This window comes from Phocoena sinus, chromosome 14 (genome assembly GCF_008692025.1).
Source record: "Phocoena sinus isolate mPhoSin1 chromosome 14, mPhoSin1.pri, whole genome shotgun sequence".
Taxonomy (NCBI): domain Eukaryota; kingdom Metazoa; phylum Chordata; class Mammalia; order Artiodactyla; family Phocoenidae; genus Phocoena; species Phocoena sinus.
This window is the reverse complement of record NC_045776.1, coordinates 62,775,868-62,799,867: the sequence shown is the minus strand read 5'-3', so window position 1 is coordinate 62,799,867 and position 24,000 is coordinate 62,775,868. Positions and strand designations below refer to the sequence as shown.

At 53.5% G+C, this 24,000-nt stretch overlaps 1 protein-coding gene across 5 annotated transcripts; it reads left to right on the top strand.

Annotated features, from left to right (window-relative positions):
* The first annotated feature begins 9 nt into the window (after positions 1–9).
* CDC45 (cell division cycle 45) lies at positions 10–24,000 on the top strand. 5 transcript variants are annotated; one of them, XM_032653864.1, is made up of 20 exons: positions 26–150; positions 264–323; positions 977–1,069; positions 2,174–2,311; positions 3,119–3,265; positions 6,669–6,724; positions 7,842–7,890; positions 8,925–8,986; positions 9,824–9,874; positions 10,898–11,017; positions 12,258–12,389; positions 12,559–12,657; positions 13,304–13,465; positions 18,606–18,744; positions 18,819–18,902; positions 19,397–19,515; positions 20,835–20,911; positions 22,436–22,501; positions 23,484–23,538; positions 23,815–23,944. In XM_032653864.1, the coding sequence occupies exons 1-18, from the start codon at positions 100–102 to the stop codon at positions 22,498–22,500; spliced, it is 1,704 nt and encodes a 567-aa protein (XP_032509755.1). In that variant the 5' UTR covers positions 26–99; the 3' UTR covers position 22,501; positions 23,484–23,538; positions 23,815–23,944. The 5 variants fall into 5 exon arrangements, with proteins under 5 accessions (XP_032509756.1, XP_032509757.1, XP_032509755.1 ...); XM_032653865.1 differs by lacking the exon at positions 23,484–23,538 and having other exon boundaries at positions 10–150; positions 23,815–24,000; XM_032653866.1 differs by lacking the exon at positions 8,925–8,986 and having other exon boundaries at positions 25–150; positions 7,819–7,890.

The window sequence follows — 24,000 nt, the reverse complement described above, 5'->3', positions numbered from 1 at the left end:
CGGGCCAATCGGAAGAGCGGTGATTTGGCGGGAGTCTTGACCGTCGCCGGGCTCGCGGGGTTTCTGCGCGAGCTAGGGTGGTGTCTCGCCGCGGTAGCCATGTTCGTGTCAGATTTCCGCAAGGAGTTCTACGAGGTGCTCCAGAGCCAGGTGAAGCCTTTTTTGAGCCCCGAAGCTTGGGGGAAGGGACGAGGACCCGCGGCCGTGGGGGAGGGAGGGGCCGGGCTTCGGGGCGCCGCGCTCAGCCCTTTCTCCCCCGACAGAGGGTCCTTCTTTTCGTGGCCTCGGACGTGGACGCTCTGTGCGCTTGCAAGATCCTTCAGGTGAGGCCCGCGGGCTGGGCGGGCGCGGGGCGCGGGGGAGGAGCGGGGCGAGGACCCCATTCCGGGCGAGAGCTCGTCCTGGGGCGGGGACTCAAGAAGGCTGCTTCCCTGGCGGGACGGCGTTGGGTGGGTTAGAGGAGAACTAGGTAAAAGGCAGGGAGACTAGTTAGTATCTCTGTAGCAACCTGGGCACAGAATGGTTGCATTCGAGAGACCCGTAGACCTGTGGCGGCTTCTCACGTGAGGGGTTTGAAGCGGAGGAATCTGACAGCCGAGGGCACAGTGGTGTCATAAGCGATTCTGGAGATACTCGATTCTTTAGCCTGTTAGGGAAGATCGTTGGTTCGGTTTTGAATATGGTGCAAGGTTTACATGGGCTTTGGTCAGAGGTCCTTGGGTCAGGAACTACTTCTCAGAAGACATAGAAAAACCATCACCTTTTCAGTTTTCTTTTGGTGATTTTCAGCAAAGTTGACCAGATGATTCAGTGGACATTCATGTCCCCATCACCTACTTGCTGACATAAATATTTCACTAACCTTAGGTTATCACGTGTTGCTTGTCTCTCATCTTTTTTTTTTTTTTAAGTGCATTTCAAGGTAGATTGCAGACATCCTAACTGCAATAGGTTTTGAAAAAAAATCTCTCTCCAGGCCCTGTTCCAGTGTGACCACGTGCAGTATACGCTGGTTCCAGTTTCTGGGTGGCAAGAACTTGAAACTGCATTTCTTGAGCATAAAGAACAGGTATGAGAGATGCATTTGAGAATACTTGGCTTTTTTTTACTCAATTACAACTTCTTAACACTGAGCATTCTTTCTATGTATACAATAGGTTGCATGTATTTCTAACTACCGACTTTCTTCAGAAGAGAAAAGTGAGCTATATGTCCAGGTGACTTACTCTCAAATTGTGGAGACAAAATTGACAACAAAATAGAGATAGTGAATATGGACAGCCTCTAACTTTGAACTTGTGTTGCAGATACATTTCATCGTAAGGTGCTTGGAATTTGGCAGGTTGTTTTTTATATGGCCTTGTAAAAATTACTTTAGATTAGACTACTGTTTCATATTTATCTCTCCAAGAAAACGTATCCAGGTTTCCAGCTTGAAATTCAGGAATATACTGTCTCCTTTTGAAATTTAAGCAGTAGAGGCCAGGCCTCCTCCCACCTCTGCATGGAGCTATAATGAGAGATGGGACATCTGAGACCCCACAGCCCCACAGGGAGAGAGTAGAGTCTGGAAGAGGGTCCCTAGAGTTTCTGGCCACATCTAGGACTGTCTGGCAGAGATAAGTCCTCACCCGGTTCTCCTGTCATCATGAGAGGGACCTCTGCCAGTTCAATATTTATAAGGAAAGGGTTTTCTATAGTGATAGAATGTAATTAAAGGGTTAACTTAATATTTAGGTGCTTGGTAAGTGTGGGCTACCTAAGACTTGCTAGAAATTTAACCCTGTGCCATGCTACTAGCACAGAAAGGCAATTTGTCACAGTAGAGTGACAGATCAGAAGAGACTCGGTTATGCATTTGAACTCTTGGTCCATCCACATCACCTTCTTGACCCCAAGCCTGAGACTCGGGCACACTCATCCTCTGCCTGCTCCTCGTTGAAGCCAGGACAGGCATGGAACCCTCCTTACAATGTCGCGGTGGAAATGAAATTGTATATGGGGTTGTTAAAGCACTTGCACAGGCCAGCTATGGCCGTGTTTGGAGCCCCTCACTGTCAGCGCCTCGCCGTGCGTCATGGGCTGCGTGTGTCTCAGCAGGACTCGGGCCTAGTGCTGAAGACAAACAGCCTCCCCCACGCGCTTACTCACAGGGTCCTTGTCCTTTTCTCAGTTCCACTATTTTATCCTCATAAACTGTGGTGCTAACGTGGACCTGTTGGATATCCTTCAACCCGATGAAGACACCGTATTTTTCGTGTGTGACACTCACAGGCCAGTCAATGTCGTGAACGTGTACAACGATGCCCAGGTAAGCCGGCCTTCGGGGCCCACGTCTCCCCTGAGTTCTCCTGTCTGTCTGTCTGTTCCCTTTTATGCTGCGGACAATGTGATGCCTGGTGTTCTTGACAAGGCCCGTGTCCACCTCCCCTATAAGAGCTGGAGCAGCCTGAGGACAGAACCTGGTCTTGTCCATCTTTGATGAGAAACATGACACCTAACCTTGGAGGTGCTCAGAGGGTGTGTATGGAATTCGCTTGTCCTGGAAGGTGTAGGGACCAGAACCTGCCCTGAGTCTGCACTCCAAGCTCAGGCCAGCCCAGCCTTATTGAATATTGGGGGACCTCAGAGGTACCTCCCCTATAAATGGAGCTAGGATGCACCCTGCCCATCCAGGGTGGTGTGGGGACCAGCAGGACAGTGGTGTGAGGCTGCTGTGAGCCTGCCATGGCTCTGTCACACGTGCTCTTTGACCCGTCAGCAGTGGGCATGCATCCACAGTAACAAAGCATCAGCCCTGAAACTCTCACGTGAAGGGCCTCTTTTAGAGACAGGAGCTTTGCTTGCTTCAAGGTCACCGATCTCCGTGTCCTCTGTCAAAGGCTGAGGTACAAGGCATTCGTTTTGTTGGCTGAGAATGTGGCCTAAGAGGAAGCTTTTTTCCAAACTTAATGACTGTAGGTAGTTTTCAAATTCCCGTAGTTTCTATGCACCGAATAGCATGCAGATTCCAGCGACTCACTGTGGCCAATCGAGAAATAAGACTGCGAGAGAAAACGTGATGGATAGTTTTCCATGAATGACAGAGGAGATTGATTGCTTTTTGTTTTAATCTTAGATCAAACTGCTCATTAAACAAGATGATGACCTTGAAGTTCCCGCCTATGACGACATTTTTAGGGATGAAGAGGAGGATAAAGAACATTCGGGAAACGAAAGTGACGAGGGGTCAGAGCCTTCCGAGAAGCGCACACGGGTGGAGGAGGTGGGTTTGGGCCTCTCAACACGGTCTTGAGGAAATGACCACTCCCTGAGGTCAGGGGTCAGCCCGGAGCCTGTGGGCCCAGGCAGAGATGGGAGGCAGCAGGTGTGGGTGCCAACTCTGTGCTCTGCCATCCCGTGGCTGTGTGGCCTCAGGCAGGTTTCTGGACTTCTCTGAGCTGTAGCATCCAGCACTGGTGGCTTCTGCGAGATGTGGAATTACAGGCGGGAGGCGCTGCTCCCCCCACACAAGGGATGAGATTATTCTAGTGCTCGGTGTTGTAAGGAAGCTAATGCCCTCTGGCCCCTGGTCCTTGGTGTGCAGGCTGAGATTTGCCTCTGGAATGTTTGGGGTCCTCCCTTCATCCTTGGCCTGACCAGAGCCTTGGGAGGAGCCCTTCAGGGCCATGTTTGGGATGTTCTGGACACTGTCCATCTGGGGGATGTGTCCTGCTTCCTCACCTGCCTGCTATTTCTAGAGTCTTGGGTCATCCGATTGGGACCTCTCAGACCCACTCTGAGATTTCTTTCCTCTTGCCTGGCTCTTTATCTGTTCTATTTTCCAGCCAACTTTTGGTCTTTATCTTCTAATCTTTGATTTTTTAGAGCTCTTTCTTTTTATTATATAGGTTCCAGGTGTACAGCATTATAATCCAACATCTGTGTACACTGCAAAGTGCTCACCACCATGAGCCTAGTTATCATCTACCACCATATGCTGGATCCTGATCCCCTTCACCCATGTCCTCCACCCCCCAAGCCCCCTCCCCTCTGGTAACAAATCTCTGTATCTATGAGTTTATTTTTGTTTGTTCATTTATTTTGTTTTGTTAGATTCCGTGTGTGAGTGAAATAATATGGTATTTTATTTTATGTTTTATCTTTCTCCATCTCAGTTCACTTAGCATAATACTTCAAGGTCTATCTATGTTGTCACAGTGGCCGAATTCCATTTTTTTTCTTTTTTTATGGCTGAGTGGTATTCTATTGTATATACACACCACATCTTCTTTATTCATTCATCTGTCGACGGACACTGAAGTTGCTTCCATGTCTTGGGTATTGTAAACAGTGCTGCAATGAACATTGGGGTACATGTATCTTTTTGAATTAGTGTTTTTGTTTTTTTCAGATATATGCCCAGGAGTGGAGTTGTTGGGTCATATGGTAGCTCTATTTTTAGTTTTTGAGGAACCTCCATACTGTTCTCCATAGTGGCTGCACCAACTTAGTTCCCAACGACAGTGTTGGAGGGTTACCTTTTCTCCACATCCTAACAACATGTGTTATTTGTGGTCTTTTTGATACTAACCATTCTGACAGCCGTGGGGTGATATCTCATTGTGGTTTTGAATTGCATTTCCCTGATGATTAGTGCTGTTGAGCATCTTTTCGTGTGCCTGTTGGCCATCTGTATGTTTTCTTTGGAGAAATGTCTATTTAGGTCTTCTGCCCATTTTTTGATTGGATTGTTTGGTTTTTTTTGATACTGAGCTGTCTGAGCCCTCCTGATCAGCCCTGGAGTTCCGCAGCCACGAGGGGAGGGGACAGGACTCCACTGTGCGTCCTGGGGAGGGTCAAAGAATTCTTGGGCCCTGGGGGTTTTGTTAGTCAACTTTACTAAGGTATAACTTCTACTCAATAAAATTCACCGGGTATACAGTTCAATGAGATTTGACAAATGTATAAAGCCATGTGACCCCCACCACATCATAATAGAGAACAGTTCTATCATCCCCAAGAAGTTCCCTCATCAGGACCATGACTTGCCTTTTTAAATTAAACTTTGAACTTTGAGATCATTGTAGATTCACATGCAGATGTAAGAAATGAGTTGAAATCACTTACATACATTGCCCAGTTTCCCCCAGTGGTGACATATTGCAACACTATGGCACAACATCACAACCACTGAAATAGTCAAGACACAGGACATTTCCGTCACCACAGGGACCCCTCCTGTGGCCCTTTTATAGCCACACCACTTCCCTCCTGCCCCCACCCCCTCCTTAGCTCCTGGCCACCAGTATACTCTTCTTCATTTCTATAATTTTGTCCTTTTAAGAATTATATAAATGGAATCATATAGTAAATAACCTTTGGGGATTGGCTTTTTCACTCAGCATAATTCCCTGGAGGTTCAGCCAGGTCTTGGGGTGTATCAGGTTGGTTCCCTTTAGTTACTGAGTATGTTCCATGGTGTGGACTGGCCTCAGTTTAGCCAGTTACTCACTGACAGACATCTGGGCTGTCTCCAGTCTCTGGCTATTGTGAATAGAGCTGCTATAAATATTTGTGTGCAGATTTGTATGTATGAACACGAGTCTTCGTTTCCCTGGAATGAATGACCAAGCGTGCATTTGCTAGGTTGTGTGGTAGTTGTGTGTTCAGTTTTTTAAGAAGCTGCCAACCTTTCCCGGAGCGGCTGTACCATTTTACATTCCAACCAACAATCTACAAGTGACCCAGCTTCTCGCGTTACCACTAGGTAAGGAAGCTCCAGGCTCCCTGCCTGGCCTCTGACTCTACCCTGGCGAGGGTGTAGGGAGAGCACAGGTAGAAGGAGGAGGTGTTACAGATGGGAGGTGTTCATCGGGGGAGGCTGGGCTCCACGTGGCCTGCGCTGGGCTGGAGGGGGTGGTCCTGGAGTCAAGCACTTATCCTCTAAAAGTTTCTTGTCTTCCGAGGCTGTTCCTTCGTGGTTCTTTGGCTTTTGTTGGGGATTTTTTTCTTCGTACCTGTTGGTGTTTCCAAGTGGCCGGCTTCTTCAGCTCCAAGTCTGGGATGTATGAACAAAAAAGAAAACCCAGGGAACTCATGCTGTGACATCCCTCAGGTCCCAGGATCCCTGGCTAGTCAGCCTTCCTCTCCACCTTTCAGAATCTTTTTTTTTTATAATATGTGATATTGGGGTTTCTAAGTATATTTAATGAATGTATAGAGAAAAATACACGTACACCATCTTTCCAGAAGCGAGTTTTTAAAACTGCCGTCCCCCCACCCCCTTGCCTTTGTTGTGGGAACTGAATGAGGTTGTGCCTGTGAGATCAGAATAGTCGCTGGAAACGGTGGGGTCTGGATGTACAAGTGTGAGCTCTTTTTAATCTGGTGGGAAAGCCAGCAGGAGGCAGTGGCGGGCTCTTGGTGGATTGCTCGGTGCTGGGATGAAGGACTCGGGGTGTGGCCTGAGCAGGTGCCGGCGGGGTGGGTGGGGGGCAGCAGCGGCCAACCACATCCACGCACCCGCAGTGCTGATGGGCCAGAGGGCCCAGCTGCCCCCTCTGCGCCTCCCTCCCCAGGAGCAGGCTTCGTGCCCTGTGCCTTCTGCCAGATCAGAACCTTCTCCGGCTGTGGGGTGAGTTCCTGGCTCCTTTGCTCAACCCTTTGTTCTCTTTGTCGTGGATCAGGAGATCGCAGAGCGAACCTTGAAGAGGAGGAAGCGAAGAGAATGGGAGGCTCGGAGGTGAGGCTGCGTCCAGCAGCGGGATAGCGGGTCAGCGATGCCCCTTTCTTTTCTATTTGAGGATCACATGTTCGGTTTAGAGCCTCTGCGCCAGTGTCTGCAGGATTGAGCGGGTGGCCCTGCACTGGGGAGGAGCTCAGGGCCCCTCTGCCTCGCCCTCTGGTCCCACAAAGGCCGGGCCTGGCCTGAAGGTCTCCCAAGCACATGCCATCCATTAGCGGTGAGGGCCCTGGTCCTTTGTTTTCATAGTTTTCTAAATGTAGATACTTTTATTTACAAATTCAAGAGATGGCAATTGTGTAAAACTTTTCATAGGAAAAAAGTATGAAAAGGAAACTAAGTTGCACATACCTTCTCTTCCTGTTGCAAGTTAAAAAACAGAAGTGCTTTAAAATGAAAACATTGGAGAGGTTATTCTAGCTTGAGGCAAACCGTGGAGCAGTGCTCTAGAGCTGGGAATTCCTTGCTAAACACAGTCCTTGGAGGTCTAACAGGGTCTGAGTACCCAGCCCCCGTCCTGCTGTGCCCCCAGCCAACCCCCGTGGAAGGACAGTGTAAAACCATTTCAGGAAGTGTAAGGAAAGAAAACTGAATATAACCCACTTTCTCTAATAGGAAGAGATTCTGGCTTTGGGTTGATTTTCCTGGGTTATCTGTACTTGTGCACATTTTACATAATCACACCTAATTCTGCATTTTTCCTCTTAATAGGATCATAGTTCTGGTGGTTCCAAAAGCCTTTATCAACTGCCCAGTGCTCAACTGGCCGGTTCCCCTTCTTTGTGAACTGGAGGCTGGGTCCAGCATCCTCCTGTGACACATAGGCTGCACGCAGAGCCCGTCTTGTCTTGCTTGTTCCGTGAATTCCCTTCTGGGGATCATTTCTTGGCGGGGGATTCTGGGGCTGTCCCATTTCACATATTCTGCAGCCACACGAGGTTTGAGCCCGTTTACTCCCTTCCCAGCCGTTGTATGTCTACACTCCTTGAAGAGTCAATAAGTGAAAACAAACTATTTCAGTTGCGTTTCTTGGGTACCGTCCAGTTTTAGCATTTTCCCCAACATTTGTCTTCCTTTTCTGCTTCCTGTTGAAGACCCGCGTTTTGTGTCATTACAGAAGAGACATACTCTTTGACTACGAGCAGTACGAATATCATGGGACATCGGTAAGTACAGATAGGCGGGATCATGGTCACGTTTGGACTCTAGGGGTCACTGTCCTAAAATAGGAGGAATGAGCACAGGTTTTAGAGCCACGAAGGCCTGGTATGAATTCCAGCCCCACAGCTTCCTCTTTGTGATCTTGGGCAGGGAATGCAGCTTCTCTGAGCCTCTCCTCTTCAGTAAAAGGAAGAGAGCAGCCCTCACTCCAGAGGCAGTTGTTGGGACGGTTCCTTTTACCTAGAGGTACTCAAGGAACAGCAGCTATTATTTCTGTTCATGATCAAAAGTACAAAACAAGGGAGTTTCCTGGCGGTCCAGTGGTTAGGACTTGGCGCTCTCACTGCCAGGGGTCTGGGTTTGAACAAACATCCTGCATGCTGCATGGCCAAAAAAAAAAAAAAGTGCAGAACAGGTCTGTTAGTCTCTGTGCAAGAAGGTAGAACTCTGGACTTACACAGGCCCACCAGCATATATGTATAGGAAGAGTTTCGTACAGAAAACCCAGTGTGTCGACTCTGGCATCACTGAGCAGAGCTCAGGGCCTTGAGGACCCCTAGAAAATAAGTTTCCAGTAAAGCATCCTGTGTTTAGCCTTAGAATTTGGCTCTGGGGCCTTGGACCCTGAGCACAGATCTCCAGAGCCCCTTTTCTGGTCAAGGCCCCGTTGCCCTTTGTGGGATCATCTCTCTGCCCTGGCAAGTGGAGGATCCTAAGCCACAGGAGGGGTGGGTGGTGTGGGCAGGAACGGACGCCCAGCTCCTCAGATGCTGGAAATTCCCACGGAAACCAGTCTCCTTGGCGCTGTTGAAGGAAGCCCAACGTCTCAGGGCAAACAGGATTTAGAGTCTTCTGGTCAGACCCTGATCCTCCCATCTCCTGCCAGGACCCAGCCTGTCTGCTCACGGGAGCTGGATACTTCATCCACAGACAGCCCTGTGGGAAAGACCCTTCTCGCATGGTCCCAGGGCCCCGGGCAGCACGATCCTGACCCTGCCGTGAGCACGGCTGCCCGACCTTAAGCCTGTCTCTCTTGCAGTCGGCCATGGTGATGTTTGACCTGGCGTGGATGATGTCCAAGGACCTGAGCGACATGCTGTGGTGCGTGAGGCCCTCCTATGAGCAGCTGCATCCTCACAGCCAGGGCGGGTCCCCACTGCCAGGGGAGTGCCGGGTGCGGCCCCTTTCTGCACACGTGCAGGCCCTGGTCGTCTTCCTGACTGGGGCCCCCGGCTGCACAAAGACTCCTGGGGGGACTGGGGAGTGTCATGGGGTGCCGAGGGTCTGAGGGAGGGGCCTGGGCCTCTCCACCCTTCCCAGCTGACCCACCCAGCCTTGCTGCCCAAATCAGTTTGAGCGTGAGGTTTGAACAAGGCTGCTGTCGCCAAGCATCTTTGCAACCCTGGCGGGGGGGTAGTTCCGGGACAGGAGTAGCCGCTGGCCTGCCTCTGAGCCTGCTGCTGGGGCTTCCGGCGGGGGTGCTTGGCCCACTGCGCTCCTGAACGCGGGTTGATTTGGGGACTAAAGGCTCAGAGTCTAGCAAGGAGTGTGTTGCTTCACCCTCAGCATTCTGCTCTAGGTCCCGGTTTTCTCCTCTGCAAGGTGACGGTCTGTGCTGAGTCAGAGCCTCAGGACGGCTGGGCAGGGCCAGGCACTGGCCACATCAAGGCCCAGAGGTGCCCTGTCGCCCTGAGCTGGCATGGCGTGCGGCCAGGCGAGCTGGGACACAGGCGGTGTGGGGCCTGCCGCTCTTGTCATAGGGCATCCCTGCTGGGAACCGAGAGCCCCACAGCGGTGACACCGCAATGGGAGCCTTGGAACCTCTTCACCCGCAGGGCGGGACCACTGGTCCAGGGGAGTGTCTGGGTCAGGCCACGCTGGCAGGACGTGCCTGTGAGTGCCGCCCACCCATTCACGGCTCCATTCCTCTCCTTCCAGGTGGGCCATTGTTGGACTAACGGACCAGTGGGTGCAAGACAAGATCACCCAGTAAGGATGCGCTCCCCCGGGCTGTCTGAGGTCGACCGCAGCCGGGTTTGCAGTGGTGGGCTGGGGGCAGCGTCCCTATGGCGCCCTTTGAGGATGGGCTGCCTTGGGCCTGGGTCCTTGTCAGGACTGGACCTCTGGTGCAGTCATGTGTGGCCTTGTGTGGATGCTTCATCCACCTCGGGGGCCCAGCAGGTGGAGCCTGAGATGAGCGGAGGGGCCCGGTCTCCCGGCTCTCATGTTGTCTGTTGACCCCTGTGCCCAGTGGACACAGGGCTGGGAGGAGGGGCCAGGGCCCTGAGGCCTGCCAGGGCGGGCAGGCATGATCTCAAAGGTTGGGGGAAGGCTGGACAGGCCTGCAAGGAGGGCTGGTGTGGACCCGAACCCTTTTTGCCCTTGGTGGGTGGGCTTTGCTGTTCCTGTCTGTCCAACTCCAGGATGTAGACACCTGGGAGGGGCGGAGGAGCTGGTGCCCCTCTCATTCCTGCTGCTCTGGTGCCATCAGGTGGGAACTGTAACCCCGTCCTAGGGCCCCGTGCCTGCCTCCTGGCACAGCCTCCGGCTGCACTGGTTGCAGAGGCCCCTGTGCCCCGGTAGCTGCCCCTCCCACCCTGCCCACTGGAGGGTCCCGAGTCTCACGGCCTGGGCCTAGCCTGCTCCCCTCCTGTGTTGCCGATGGTGTCAGGTGCACAACGCTGGACACCATGCTGGCCTGGGTGGCCCCTCAAGTGGACCTGGATGGGGTCTGCCTTCTCCTGCTCTCCTCGCCAACACTTCCTGTGCTGGGCGTCTTGTCACTATGGGGTCTGTCCACTGACCATGGCTGGCAGGTGGGCCATGGCACCCTCTGTGCCCACCCTAGGGGGCCTCAAATAAATGACGCGGGGCAGCTGCTGCCCAGGAGAGATTGCACGGGGGTGGCAGATGAGGCTAGAGCCTGGCCCTCGATTGCCTGCAGAGGCAGCAGGGGTCCTGGGCCCTGGACAGGAGGGGCGGAGGGGGCCCAGGCTGCGTGCTGTCTTCCAGGATGAAGTACGTGACCGACGTGGGCATCCTGCAGCGGCACGTGTCCCGGCACAACCACCGGCATGAGGACAAGGAACATGCGCTCTCTGTCGACTGCATGCGCATCTCCTTCGAGTACGAGTATCCTCACGGCTCAACCCTGCGTCCCCGGGACGAGAGGCTCTGGGCAGAGGGCCCAGTGGGTGCAGCAGGAGTCCTGGACGTGGGCCCTGCCTGGCTCGTCCATGGCTTTGCCATGTTCAGGAGCATCACGTGTATCAGGGTGCATGGGTGCTGGGCACACACAGGCAAGTGCACATGGGGCCACGGTGGTTCAGGCAGTTGAGAGGGTTCGCAGACTCCTGCCGAGTGGGCTGGGAAGCAGCAAGCGGATGCAATTAGAGAGTGACACTTCACGAGGAGGATGTGGCGCCTCGAGGGGGCGACCCGGGCCAACGGGCCGGCCGCAGGGCTCAGGACAGGCTTGGTGAGGCCATGTCAGAGGGGAGACTCAGCTACCCTCAGGAGAGGGAGGGCTGCCTGGGCAATCCCATGGCCTTGCAAAAGTCCTGGGGTGAGCTCCAGGGAGGGGCTGGAGCTATGGACGGGTGCAGGTGGAGGAGCTGGTTCCTGGTGCTTGAATGTCCCGGGGCTGCCGAATGGGGGGGATAGGCTGTGGCAGCTGTGACGGGGGTCTCGCTGCTTTGGTGGCGGGTAGAGCGATGGTAGGAGTGGGGCCAGCCTGTGCCTTCCCTGGGACAGCTGGGGACCAGTGAACACGGCTTGGACAGGTCAGGTGGGGATGCCCACGACAAGTCTAGGAAGAGGTGCCGGGTGTGGGGCAGCCAAGCTCCGGGAGGGGGCAACCACCAGGAGCTGGGTCCTGACACGTGACATCCAGGGACCGGGGTGCGCCGGGGGTGTGGGCAGGGAGGACAGTGGCCCCAGGGCCCAACCAGCAGGAGGGACATCACAGAGGACAGAGGCCGCCGTGTGCCCAGAGACCCTCGGCGTGGGTGAGGACCATCCTCTTAGCCACACTTGTGGCCCCAGGAGTGAGGAAGAGCCTGTCAAGGAGTGGAGCGAGGATGAGGCTTTGTTGAGGGGATCCCAGCACAGGCCCAGGCAGGTGGAGCCCGCGGGGAGCGGGTGGGAGGCCAGCCTGAACTGGCGACGCCCAGTGGGGCCTCCCAAGTCCTGTGTGGCCACAGGGGCCCCCGGATAATGCTGTGCGTCCACATCTTCCAAGCTGTCTGGGTCATGTTAAACTAAGATCGAAGAGCTCCAGGTCCCTGGGGGGGCTGACTGGTTATGCAGGTGGTGGTCCCAGGGTGGGGGCCTGGGTCACTATGCAGCCACAGCTCCTTGACCGCGGGCCCAGCCTCCGCCTGGCGCTCTATCAGCACTGGTCCCTTCACGACAGCCTGTGTAACACGTGCTACACCGCAGCCAGATTCAAGCTCTGGTCTCTTCACGGGCAGAAGCGGCTGCAGGAGTTCCTCGCGGATGTGGGGTGAGTGAGCGCCGAGGCCTGCCCCCCACGGCCCCCCTCCCCTGGGGGAAAGCCCCCACTCCTGCTCTATCCCACATTCCTCACTCGATCCCAGAATCTGGTCTGAAGGCCAGGCCGGGGCATCAGCCGTGGCATCATGCCTCCTATGACCGGTGCTCCTCCTTCCCAGTCTCCCCCTGAAACAGGTGAAGCAGAAGTTTCAGTCCATGGACGTCTCCTTGAAGGAGAATTTGCGGGAGATGATTGAAGAGTCTGCCAATAAATTTGGGTAAACACATGTTTCTCTGGATTAAGCTTTGTCAAGGTTTCAGCTTTAATCACATTCTAAAAATAATGCAGAAAACAAGAACACATAGATGATTGTGACCTGACTAGCCTTCCCTGAAGTTTTTAGTTCTCTTTGGGTTAAAATTAGGACTTAAGGTGCCTGAAAAGTGTAGAATCCTTACATCCTGGGGCCGAGGTGCAGACCTTTGAGATCAACCTGGACTGTCCATCACTGGACCCTGGAAGGGCCCACTGGGGCCAGGTTCAGGCGAGCTCTGCCCAACCGGGTCTTCTGACGCTGCTGGAGGGACACGGGCCTGACTGCTCCTGGCGCGCTGGGGCGCAGGCAGGAGAGGACCACACCCACATCCCCGTACCCACCCCCCTACACACACACACACAGCTAGCTCCTGCCCTGCCCTGACGGGCTGACAGCTTTGTACCAGGTGCTCAGCACCCTGGTTGAAGGCTGGTGTGTCGGCCTCCTGACTCCGTCCATTCTCTGACTGGAATGGCTAGCTGCAAGCATCATTGGGGGCTGGGGAGGGAGCATTAGTGGTGGCCTGGCCTGTGTGAGAGCTCACCCCAACTCAAGGACACTCCGGCCACGCGCAGAACGACAGCCGTGTCACTTCCTCCCGTTGCAGCATGAAGGACATGCGCATCCAGACTTTCAGCATCCATTTTGGCTTCAAGCATAAGTTCCTGGCCAGTGATGTGGTCTTTGCCACCATGTCGCTAATGGAGAGCCCCGAGAAAGACGGCTCTGGGACGGATAACTTCATCCAGGCTCTGGACAGTCTCTCCAGGTAGTGGGTGTAGCCATGGGCCCCCATCCCCACCGGCCACTCGGCCCTCAGCCCCACACTGCCAGGGAGGCAGGTCACAGGGCCCCGAGGCATGGGGGTGACTGTGTCTTTGCAGGAATCCAGATCACAGTCCACCTGAGCTGGGGGCGCATGAGACACGTGCCCGTTTTCAGTATGTGTCATGTTCTTTGGAATCCTTCTTTCTTTTTGATTTAAAAATTTTTCTTCTTTCTCACCTCCCATACCCCTTCAGGCATTATTGTTTATTCATTCCTGTGTTTCTTCTAGTTTAGTTTTCATTTCTCAATTATTTTTCTTCTAATTTTTTCTTATCTCACTTCCTGAGATGTACTATTTTTTTTAATGTCTTTCAGCTTGTTTTGAAATAGAATTTTATAGTTTTGGTCTTTTGGGGGCGTTTCTTTCTAATTAACCTTCATTGTTGAGAGGGAGACTATCCTCCTTGTTCTTTTCCCTGATGATAACTGAGAGGATTTGATCGTTGCTCATTTTTTTGTGAGTTTAGTCTTCCTAACTTTTTCGGGGGAGGTATGGTTCACACAGCTTTTCCAGCTTCAGAGTGTTAGAAATGGAGGCACCTGCTTTCTGGGGTTTCCTGGTGCATTCCCAAGCACACTTTTTTAAACAGATTTGCTGAGCTATTATTCACATACTCTATGGCTCACCTATTGTAAGTGTACAATTTAATGGCTTTTAGTATATTCACAAGGTTGTGCAAACATCACCACTATCTAATTTTACGACATTTTTATTGCTCCAAAAAGAAACCCTGCTCCCCTCAGCCATCGCCTCCCAAATCTCCCATCTCCCCCAGCTCCTGGCAATCAATAACCTACTTTCTGTATACATAGATTTGCTTTTCTGGACATTTCATATCCATGGACTCAGACATTAAGTGATCATTTACGGCCTGGCCTCTTCTGCTTAGAATAATGTCCTCAAGTTTTATCCGTGTCGTAGCATGTGTCAGAATTTCCTTTCTTTTTATTGCAAATAATAGTCTATCATAGGGATAGACCACATTTTATTTATCTATCATCAGTTGATGGACATTTGGGTAGTTTCCACCTTTTAACGGTGATGAAAAATGATGTGAACACACGTGTGAGTTTTTGTGTGGACATGTTTTCCTCTCTCTTGGGTATATACCTGCGAGTGGAATTGCCTGCTCATGTGGTGATTCTGTGTGTCACCTTTTGTATAACTGCTGGACTGTTTTCCAAAACGTGATTTCACCATTGTACATCCCCACCTGCAGTGTATGAGAGTTTGAATTTCTCCATATCCTCACCAACATGTGTCACTGTCTGACTTTTTGATCGCAGCCATCCTAGGGGTATGACGTGGTCTCACTGTGGCCTTGATTTGCATTTCCCTAATGGTTAATGACGTTGAGCAGTTTTTCATGTGCTTATTGGTCATTTGCATATCCTGTTTGGAGAAATGTATGTCCTTTGTCTCTTGAAATTGGGTTGTCTTTTTTTTTTTTTTTTTTTTTTTTTTTTTGCGGTACGCGGGCCTCTCACTGTTGTGGCCTCTCCCATTGCGGAACACAGGCTCCAGACGCACAGGCTCAGCGGCCATGGCTCACGGGCCTAGCTGCTCGGCGGCATGCGGGATCTTCCTGGACCGGGGCACGAACCCGTGTACCCTGCATCAGCAGGCGGACTCTCAACCACTGCGCCACCTGGGAAGCCCAAATTGGGTTGTCCTTTAATGATTGAGTTGTAGGAACTGTTTTGTATATTCTAAATATGTCTCTCAACAGATACATGATTTGCTAGTATTTTCTCCCATCCTGTGGGTTGTCTTTTTACTTTCTTGATGTTCTTTGAAGCACATTTTTAATTTTGATGATGTTTGGGTTATCTATTTTTTCTTTTGTTTCTTTTATTGTTGGTGTCATAGCTAAGAAACCATTGTCTAATCCAAGGTCACAAAGATTTACACCTCTGTTTTCTGTAAGAGTTTTATAGTTTTAGCCTTTATATTAGGTGTATGATTCACTTGAGGTTAATTTTTGTATCTGATGTGAGGAAGGGATCAGCTTAATTATTTTGCATATGGGCATCTGACTGTTCTAGCACCATTTGTTGAAGAGACTTCTTCTACCATTGAATTAATTTGGCACCCATGTTGAAAATCAGTTGACCATACATGTGGGAATTTATTTCTGGATCCTCACTTCTCTCCCACTGATCCATGTGTCTAACCTTATGCCAGTACCACACTGCTTTGATTATTGTAGTTTTGTAGCAGGTTTCGGCTATGCTGTGTTCCTTGAATTTTCACGTGAATTTTAGGATTAGTTTATTAATATCTGCAAAGAAGTCAGATTGCATTGAATCTATAGGTCAATTTGGGGAGTGTTGCCATATTAACAATATTAAGTCTTCTAATCCATGAACATGGATGTTTTTCCATAGACTTAGATCCTCTTTAATTTCTTTCAGCAGTGTTTTATAGTTCAGAGAATAAACTGTACACTTTTTATTAGATTTATTTCTAAATATTTTATTCTTTTTGATGCTATTTTCATTTTTGGTTTGCTCATTGCTACTGCATAGAACCACAATCAATTTTTGTATACTGATCTTGTCCTGCAAACTTGCAGAACTTGTTTATTAGTTCTGACAGTTTTTTAGTGGATTCTTCAGGATTTTCTATATATAGGATCATGTCACCTGCAGACGAAGATGGTTTTACTTCTTCTTTCCCAATCTAACTGCCTTTTATTTCATTTTCTTACTAATTGCCTGGCTAGAACCTCCATGACAATCCCGGCGTGTTTGATCAGTGCCTTTGCCTTCCTTTTCTGAATTGTCCTTCTCTTGCCCAGTTTCAGTTCCACTTGTAGCCATCTCTCCTCAGCAAGGGGCCCAGAGTGGAAAGGAGCTCTGGCTGGTACGGGGAGCCAGCCTGCTCCAGCCCCCTGGTGATTGCTGTGGCCCTCACACTCACCTTCTCTTGCGTGGTGCAAAAATCTTAAGTTTTGGCCACTGTCCCCAGTTGCCTGGAGTTTCACCTTTCTTAGGTCTCTGCTTCTCTGCTCCCTCCCACACTTCTGGTAGCCAGTTGAGGGTCTCTTCCCACCTGCCTATATTTTGAGGTCTGTGGTGTTCCGCATTCTTTGTGTTGTAAATGTGGGTCCTAGGTCTTTGGTTTTGTAATGTAGTTGCTCTGTTTTTACCTAGAAATATGGAGAAATCAAAAAACTATACTGCCGACTGTTTCCGCCTCCTCTCAGAATTGATGGGCCAGTCTTAGCCATTGTCTGCTGACTTCCTGCTGTGACAAAAGAGCATTCATCCAATTTCTGTGCGCCTTCCCCTCCTGTTGGTACAGTTGTGCCACTATTTTTAGCTCCTTTGTAACCTGAACATACTTCGGTCTTGTTCTTTCACCAGCATCTCTTGTCTCCCTAGTTGGTAAGAAAAGGGTGTTGGCATCCTTCGTTTTCTCCTCCCCCATACTACTTTCGCATGTTCAAGGTTAACAATAGTGGGGTAGAGGACAGAATGTGAGTCGTCTCATCTTTGGCTGTAGGTTGATTCTCAAAGATGAAGATCAATAAATAGTGTTACTTGGTTGCTCTAATAAAATATTCCAGAGTCACTAATGTGCGGTGATCCCATTCCTTTCTGGCTCAGCTCTTTGTTTTCCTGGGAGCTCTTCATTGCCTCCTTTATCATATCCGGTTTTCCCAGCTCTCATTCCCTGAGCCCCTTCTGTCCAGGAGAGCCTGGGGCTCTGTTCTCAGCTCCAGCTCCCTAGTCCTGCCACCCGCCGCCACCACTGGCGGCCCAGACTGTGCCGCTGGGGTGGACCCAGCACATCTTGGGATCCTCATCTGTTTTTTTTACTCCCCCATTTTGCTAGAACATAATTCTTAAGCAACTTTTAAAGAAAGGGCACATGTAAGGTAAACATTCTGAGCTCTTGCACATCTGATAGTATCTTCTGCCCTCATCTGATTGCTGGTTTAGCTTGTGCAGAATTCAGGGTTGCTGCCTGTCTCCCAGCAGCCAGTGGTGTTGATGAGAAGTCTGAGCCATTTTGGTTTTTGTTTCTCTGTAAATGCACCCTCACCCCCACCAGAAGCTTTCGGAATCTTTTTTGATTCTCAGTGTTCCAGAATGTCTAGTGATGTGTGGGGTGGATCTTGTTTCATGCATTAGACTGAGGTTTTGGGTGAGCCCTTTTAGTCTGAGGAAATGCTTTCATACTCTGCCTTTACTGTTCCCCCACACATATGTCTGTTTCTTAATCTTTCTAGACTTCCTGGAATGATTCTCTGTCTCTGATTTTTGCCTTACATTTTCCATGTGTTTGTCTTATCTGTGGTAAGGAAGGTTTTCTTGACTTGGAGTGAATTTTTTATTTGTTGCAACCATTTTACTTTCCACAAATACTTCCTGGTTTCTGATCATTTTTCATAGCATCCTGTTCTTGGTTTACAAATGTGTTGCCCAAATCTCTCTGAAGATACTAATTAGACTTCATTTTAAGCTTTCTTTTGGTCTCCAAATTATGTTTCCACTAGGGCTGGTTTTTCAGGCCACAGGCATTTCTCAAATGTCTGGTGGTCCTCCACATTCAAGGGGTTGGGGGGGGTGGGGAAGGCTGTGGAAGCCTGGCAAGCCTGCTGGCTGGAAGGCATCACTTCATCTTGGTGGTGGGAAGCCCATGTGACACTTTGGGACCCTTACCTCCTGGGTGCAGAGGCTTTGCTCAAAGACCTGACTTCTCCATAGAGGGCTCATTTTAATGTGTTCAGAACGGAACCCTCCTTTGTGTGGGGGAAGGGTAAAAATCCATCTGTCTGGTGGCAGGATCCCTAGTGCCCCCCAAGCCTCTCCAGTCAGAGCCCTGCAGCACCTTCTAGGAGGCACCTCTGCTGGCTTCCAGTCTCTGGTCTTCTGATGCCAGCAGGAACCCACCCCCCCCGCACCTCTCCTGTCCATCGCTGTGGGTTTAGACACTTTTTATTCCTTCCTGTCACCGGAAAGGGAGCTGGGGAGGGAGGGAAGTGAACTGTTGGCTCCACAGCCCCTCTGACCCAGAAACCAGGTGTCCGGTCTGCGGCCAGTGATGGAGCCGTGCGCCTGCCATGTTTCAGGGGGAACCTGGACAAGCTGTATCGCGGCCTGGAGCTCGCCAAGCAGCAGCTGCGCGCCACACAGCAGACCATCGCCAGCTGCCTCTGCACCAACCTCATCATTTCCCAGGGGCCCTTCCTCTACTGCTCCCTCATGGAGGTCAGCTCCCCACAGACACATCCCCAGCCCCGCCTGCTGGCTGCCCCCTGACCACCTACCCCCACTCCCTGCAGGGCACGCCAGACGTTGTGCTGTTCTCCAGGCCAGCTGCCCTGAGCCTGCTCAGCAAGCACCTGCTGAAGTCCTTCGTGTGCTCGGTGAGGGTGGAAACACAGCAGCCGGGGGTTGGGGGGCAGTGGCTGGTGCCAGACACTGGCCTTGGGGTGCGGGGGCTGTTCACCTGCCAGGGGCTGGCAGGTGCCTCCCTTTTCCTGAGCTGTGTTCCTCCGCTGAGCCCTGAACCCTCCACTTCCCACCAGCCCTCGTGCCATCACTCACCACCCAGGTCACTTGGACAAGTGGTGGGGCGGGGTGGGGCCTCACAGAGCACGCAGGGCTGGGGCTCATGTTCAGCGGAGGCGGTGGGGGGCAAGGGCGGGGGGGGGTGGCTGGGGAGGGCCTCCTGGAGGAGGTGACAACTGTGTTAGGACCTAAAGGAGGTGAGGGAGGGAACAGCCAGGGGCACAGGAGGCTGGGGGCAAGCTGCGTGGGGACTTGAGTGTCTCTGGGAAGAGGGAGTCCCTGGAGGCTTTTGGGGAGTGAGGGACTGGGGCTCCTGGGCACTGTGACCGAGGTGCACTTCCCTCCGCAGACGAAGAACCGGCGCTGCAAGCTACTGCCCTTGGTGATGGCCGCCCCCCTGAGCGCGGAGCAGGGCACTGTAACCGTGGTGGGCATCCCCCCAGAGACCGACAGCTCCGACAGAAAGAAGTGAGTCCTGGGGCCTGGGGCTATGGGGGGTCGGCCTCAATGCCAGGCCAGGGATGGCCTTTTCCACCATGAAGCAGGGTGGTGGGGCTTACACACGTGGGCTGCAGGGTGGGACAGCATCAAGCATGCACTGAGCGGGGTCAGAGTGCAGGGAGGTGCAGCAGGCAGGCAAGCCTGAGGGTGGCAGGGCAGTTGGGGCCTCATGCTGAAAGCCCAGGACAGACACCAGTGCACAGGGCTCACCGGTGAGGGCACGTCTCTGGGCTCCAGGTAACCTGGGTTCCTCCCTGTGAGTAGTCTGAGGCCTACTTGGGAGCTCCCACCCCAGCATGGGGTGGGGGGTGCAGGTGTGTGGACATCCAGCTTCCAGGCAAGGGCATCCGGCTCCCTGAGGAGGGCCGGCCGGGGTCAGACGCACGCAGGATGGGCGGCGAGGTGTGTGGCCCTGCGGCCGCGGCGAAACCCTCAGCCCTCCCTGGGCCTGAACGCTCCTCTGAGGAGCAAACAGTTTGCACTGAAAATCTGGATCAGGTCTGGGTCTTACCCTGGGTCTGGATCGGTCCCAGCTCTGCCACTGTGAGCTTTGACCACCTTCTGCGTCTGCAAAGGTCATTGAGCCGTGAGTGGGGAGACAATGGCCTCTGAGACAAGTGCTTCCCTGCTGCCGGGCTGCCTTCCAAAGCTCCCTCGAGGGTCTCAGATCCAAAGTTACATGGGTGGGAGCCGGCCAGGGTTCCCGAGGCAGCACTGCAGCCGCCTGTGTCCTCACTCGGGCTGCCAGTCTGTGCATGGCTGGGCCGGTTGGCGGTGAGCTCGGTGGCCATGCACAGTCTCCTGTGAGGGCGGCCGTGGAGGCTGGGAGCACTCGCCCTCCTCTGCCCGCCTTCTGCCCTCTGCTTTCCACAACAGGCACTGGAGCCCCTTCCCCACACTCCTGCTGTCTCCACCAAACCTCCCTCGAGGCAGCTCCATCCAGGCTGCTCCCCAAGGAGCTCCTGTTCCCCCACCGCCCTGCGGGCCCCTCATCCCTGGTCCCACCTGCTGTGTGTGTCTAGGACCCCATCCCCACACGGCTCCACGGAACCTCTGCCTCTCACCTGCCCCAGCTGCCAGCACGGTGCCTGGGGGGGGGCGGGCACCAGGGGACACGCCCACCTGAGGGCTGAGAAGGGCTCACATGGGAGCAGTAGTGAGAGGCAGTGGCTGTCCAGAGAGTGGGCTGAGGCCTCGGGGCTGTGGCCAGTGAGGAGTCTGGTGTGTCCCTGGTGGGGAGGGTCCACTGCAGGGACAGCCCCCAATGTGCCTCTGTGTGTCCCCAGCTTTTTTGGCCGGGCGTTTGAGAAGGCGGCGGAGGGCACCAACTCCCGGACACTGCACAACCATTTCGATCTCTCAGGTAAGAGTCCGCCGCACTGAGGCCCTTTCAAGGTCAGTGCTGGCCTTGGAACCAGGGAAGTGCCGGGGTGCCCTGCCAGCAGTCCTCTGGCCTCGGGCCCTGTACCCCATCTGGGCCCTGACAGGCATACCTGGCTCTGGCCTTAGGATCCAGCCCCTGAGATCACTTTACCAAGGAGCTTGGGGGTCTGGCCACCACTATGCCCTGACGTTGCCGCATGGTGGCTTTGGGGGGCCACACCTGTAGGCCACCGGATGCCAGTGTGGAACATGGCATGTTTGGCCATATTTACTTTCTGGTCTTCAGATGTGTGGCGCTTTACCCCTGTGTTAGTGAGCCCCAGCTGCTGTAATAAAGCACCACAGAGTGGGGGGCTGAAATAACAGAAATGCATTTCTCACTGTTCTGGGGTCTGGAAGGTCAAGTGTCAGCAGGGCTGGTTCCTCCCAAGGCCTCTCCCCTAGGCATGTAGATGCCGTCGTCTCCCTGTGTCTCCACATGGTCGACCCTCTGTATGTCTATGTCCTGATCTCTTCCTATAAGGTTACCAGTCAGACCGAATCAGGTCGCACCCTAGTGACCTCATGTGACCTGATCACCTCTGTAAAAGCCCACTGCCAGGTACACTCACGTTCTGAGGTGCCGGGGTTAGGCTGTCACCATAGCAAGGTGGGCACCTTCAGCCCATAGCGCCCACCTCTCAGAAAGGACCTCTCACATCACCACTGATGCCTTAACGAGGACCAGTCTCTGAGTCCGAGACCCGCCTTCACCCCATTGCTCTGGAGTCTAGAGCTGGCGTCTTCCTGCCGGGCACACTCAGGCTGTGGCTCCATGGTGGGGGGTCCCCTCCAGCAGCAGCCCCCCACTTCCTGTTTCATGCCTGAGACTGCAGACAGGCAGTGCTGGCCAGCCTGCAGGATGCCCCGGCTTCCCACATGGGGAAGACTAGAGGGCCGGGAGCTGCTGGGCTTCCCCCAGGGGTGGGCGGCTTGCAGGGGGTGTGGAGGAAGTCGAGGCCTGAGGTACCCACAGCTTGCAGGGCCAGGCTGGCTGGTTTTGTCCTGTCTGATGAGGCCCCATGCTTGTCTGAGGCTGATGGCCCCCAGAGATGGGTCAATTTGCACCATGTCCCCTTCTACGGAAGGGACACCAAAGCTGAGAGACTGGCCAGAACAGGATGGAAGGCCGCCTCCTGCCTGACCGCTCGGGTGGGAGGGAGGCCTCTCTGCCAGGGCTATGGTGTTCAGAGTGTCACCGCTGGTCCCCTGGCTGCCCCGAGGGTCCTGCCCACAGACCACAGCCGCAGCTGCACCGACAGGGCAGCCAGCGAGGCCGGTTAAATAGGCCTCATGATCCAGAGCACCCCAGGCCACCAGAGAGCCAAGTGTGCCTTTGGAATGTGGTAGGGGGTTGTTGCCACTGGGGCGCCGGGCAGCGGGAGTCAACTTGGTACTTGGTGGCCTCCCCCAGCTCTGTCCCTGCTCCTCCCGTCCCAGTGATGTTTTCCTTTCATTACTTCAGTGATTGAGCTGAAAGCCGAGGACCGCAGCAAGTTCCTGGATGCACTCGTGTCCCTCCTGTCCTAGGGTGAGTCATGGGGGAGGGGTGCTGGTGGGTTCCCGTGGCCCTGCCACAAAGCCCGGCTTCTACCTGGGTTTGAGGCCGGAGATGGGGTCCAGCGCCTGTTCCCAGGGACGCCTGTCCCCAGGCTGGTGGCAGGACCACAATGGGCCACTTTGAGGGATCTAATTTCATTAAGCTCCTGGGATCCCTTCAGAAGGAGCTGTGTTTACCCTCCTCTTATCACAAGGCGCCGGGTGTGGCCGGGAACGGGGGCTGCCCTTGCCCCAGCGTCAGGCCCAGGGCTGGAGCCCACAGGGTGTCTATCTGGGCTCTCATGTGCTAGACTTCTGAGAAGGCCAAGCTGGTAGCAGCTGCTCAGTGGGGAATTATAAATCATGGGCCCTGTGTGAGCCTGGATGCCTGCGGCTGTCACTGTGACAGTGCAGCGCAACACTCCCGCCAGCACTGTCCCCTGTGCCTCACACACCACCTCTTTCTCAAGGGCCCTCGGGAAATGGGCCGGGGACCTGCTCTGTCTAGTGACCCCTTCTCAGCCCAGGCCACCAACAGCGGATGCCCTGCCCGGCATCTCCCTGAGCCCCGGCTGGAGTCACGGCTGTGTCACACGGGCCCCGTCCAGGCTCCGGTGTGGGGGGTCCCTCCTGCCTGCCCAGGGTCCTTCCTCCATCCCCCGTCCCTGGTGAGCTGGGAGTGTGAGAGCCCTGGTGGGCTCTTCTGAGAATGGCCTAGGAGCCTCAGGGACCTCCCCCAGCCCCTCTATTGGGGGGCACAGGGCTCTGGGGGCAGATTGGGTCTTATGTGACGTCTGTGGGGAGCCTCACCAGGCTGCCCCCATGTCCTCATCTGAACTGGGGCTGACACCCCTTGAGTCTCAAGGGCTGGGCCTCAGCAAGGGCCTTTGTGGGGGGGGGAGGGTTAAATCAAAGGTTACAAATGGGGGTCTCAGGCAGTGGGGCTGGCATCTGAGGCAGACCCCTCCCTGCAGCCTGCTTGGTGATGATCCCAGGGCCATGTGCGAGCTGCCACCAAGACGGCACCAGGTGAGCCAGCGTGGGAGGGTGAGGGGCAGCGTGCTGGGGGCAGTGCCAAGGCTGGACAATCTGCCAGGCAGGGTCTGTAAGGGGAGGAGGTGCCAGGAGCCGTGTGGCCTAAGGTACTCAAGCAGACAGGACGGCGGGTGCTACCCCCCACCTGTCAGTGGTGGGGCTGCTCAGAAGCAGCCACTCAGCACAGCAGTGGGAAGGCCTGGGCAGTTTGTTTGATTTGGGGAACCATCAGAATTGTTTGAAATGTATTTTTTCTTTTCTCTTTTCCAGAGTTTGATTTCCTCAGAAGTGACCTCCTTCTCCTTATTTATGTTAACTGGCTTTTATTTAGATTGTAAGTTATGGACATAGTTTTAGATGCAGGGACAGTGTTTTTAATGGAATAAAATGATTATTTTAGGTTTGGTGCCCCAATCTTGGCTCTGGTCACAGGGCCAGGGCTTGGTTGTTCTCTGA

Bases quoted from the DNA above. Each gene is read 5' to 3' on its own strand.
- CDC45 (XM_032653865.1), top strand. From the start codon at position 100: ATGTTCGTGTCAGATTTCCGCAAGGAGTTCTACGAGGTGCTCCAGAGC. The intron at 12,390-12,558 runs GTGAGTGAGCGC...CCTCCTTCCCAG, and splicing joins GAGTTCCTCGCGGATGTGGG to TCTCCCCCTGAAACAGGTGA. The intron at 20,912-22,435 runs GTAAGAGTCCGC...TCATTACTTCAG, and splicing joins CAACCATTTCGATCTCTCAG to TGATTGAGCTGAAAGCCGAG.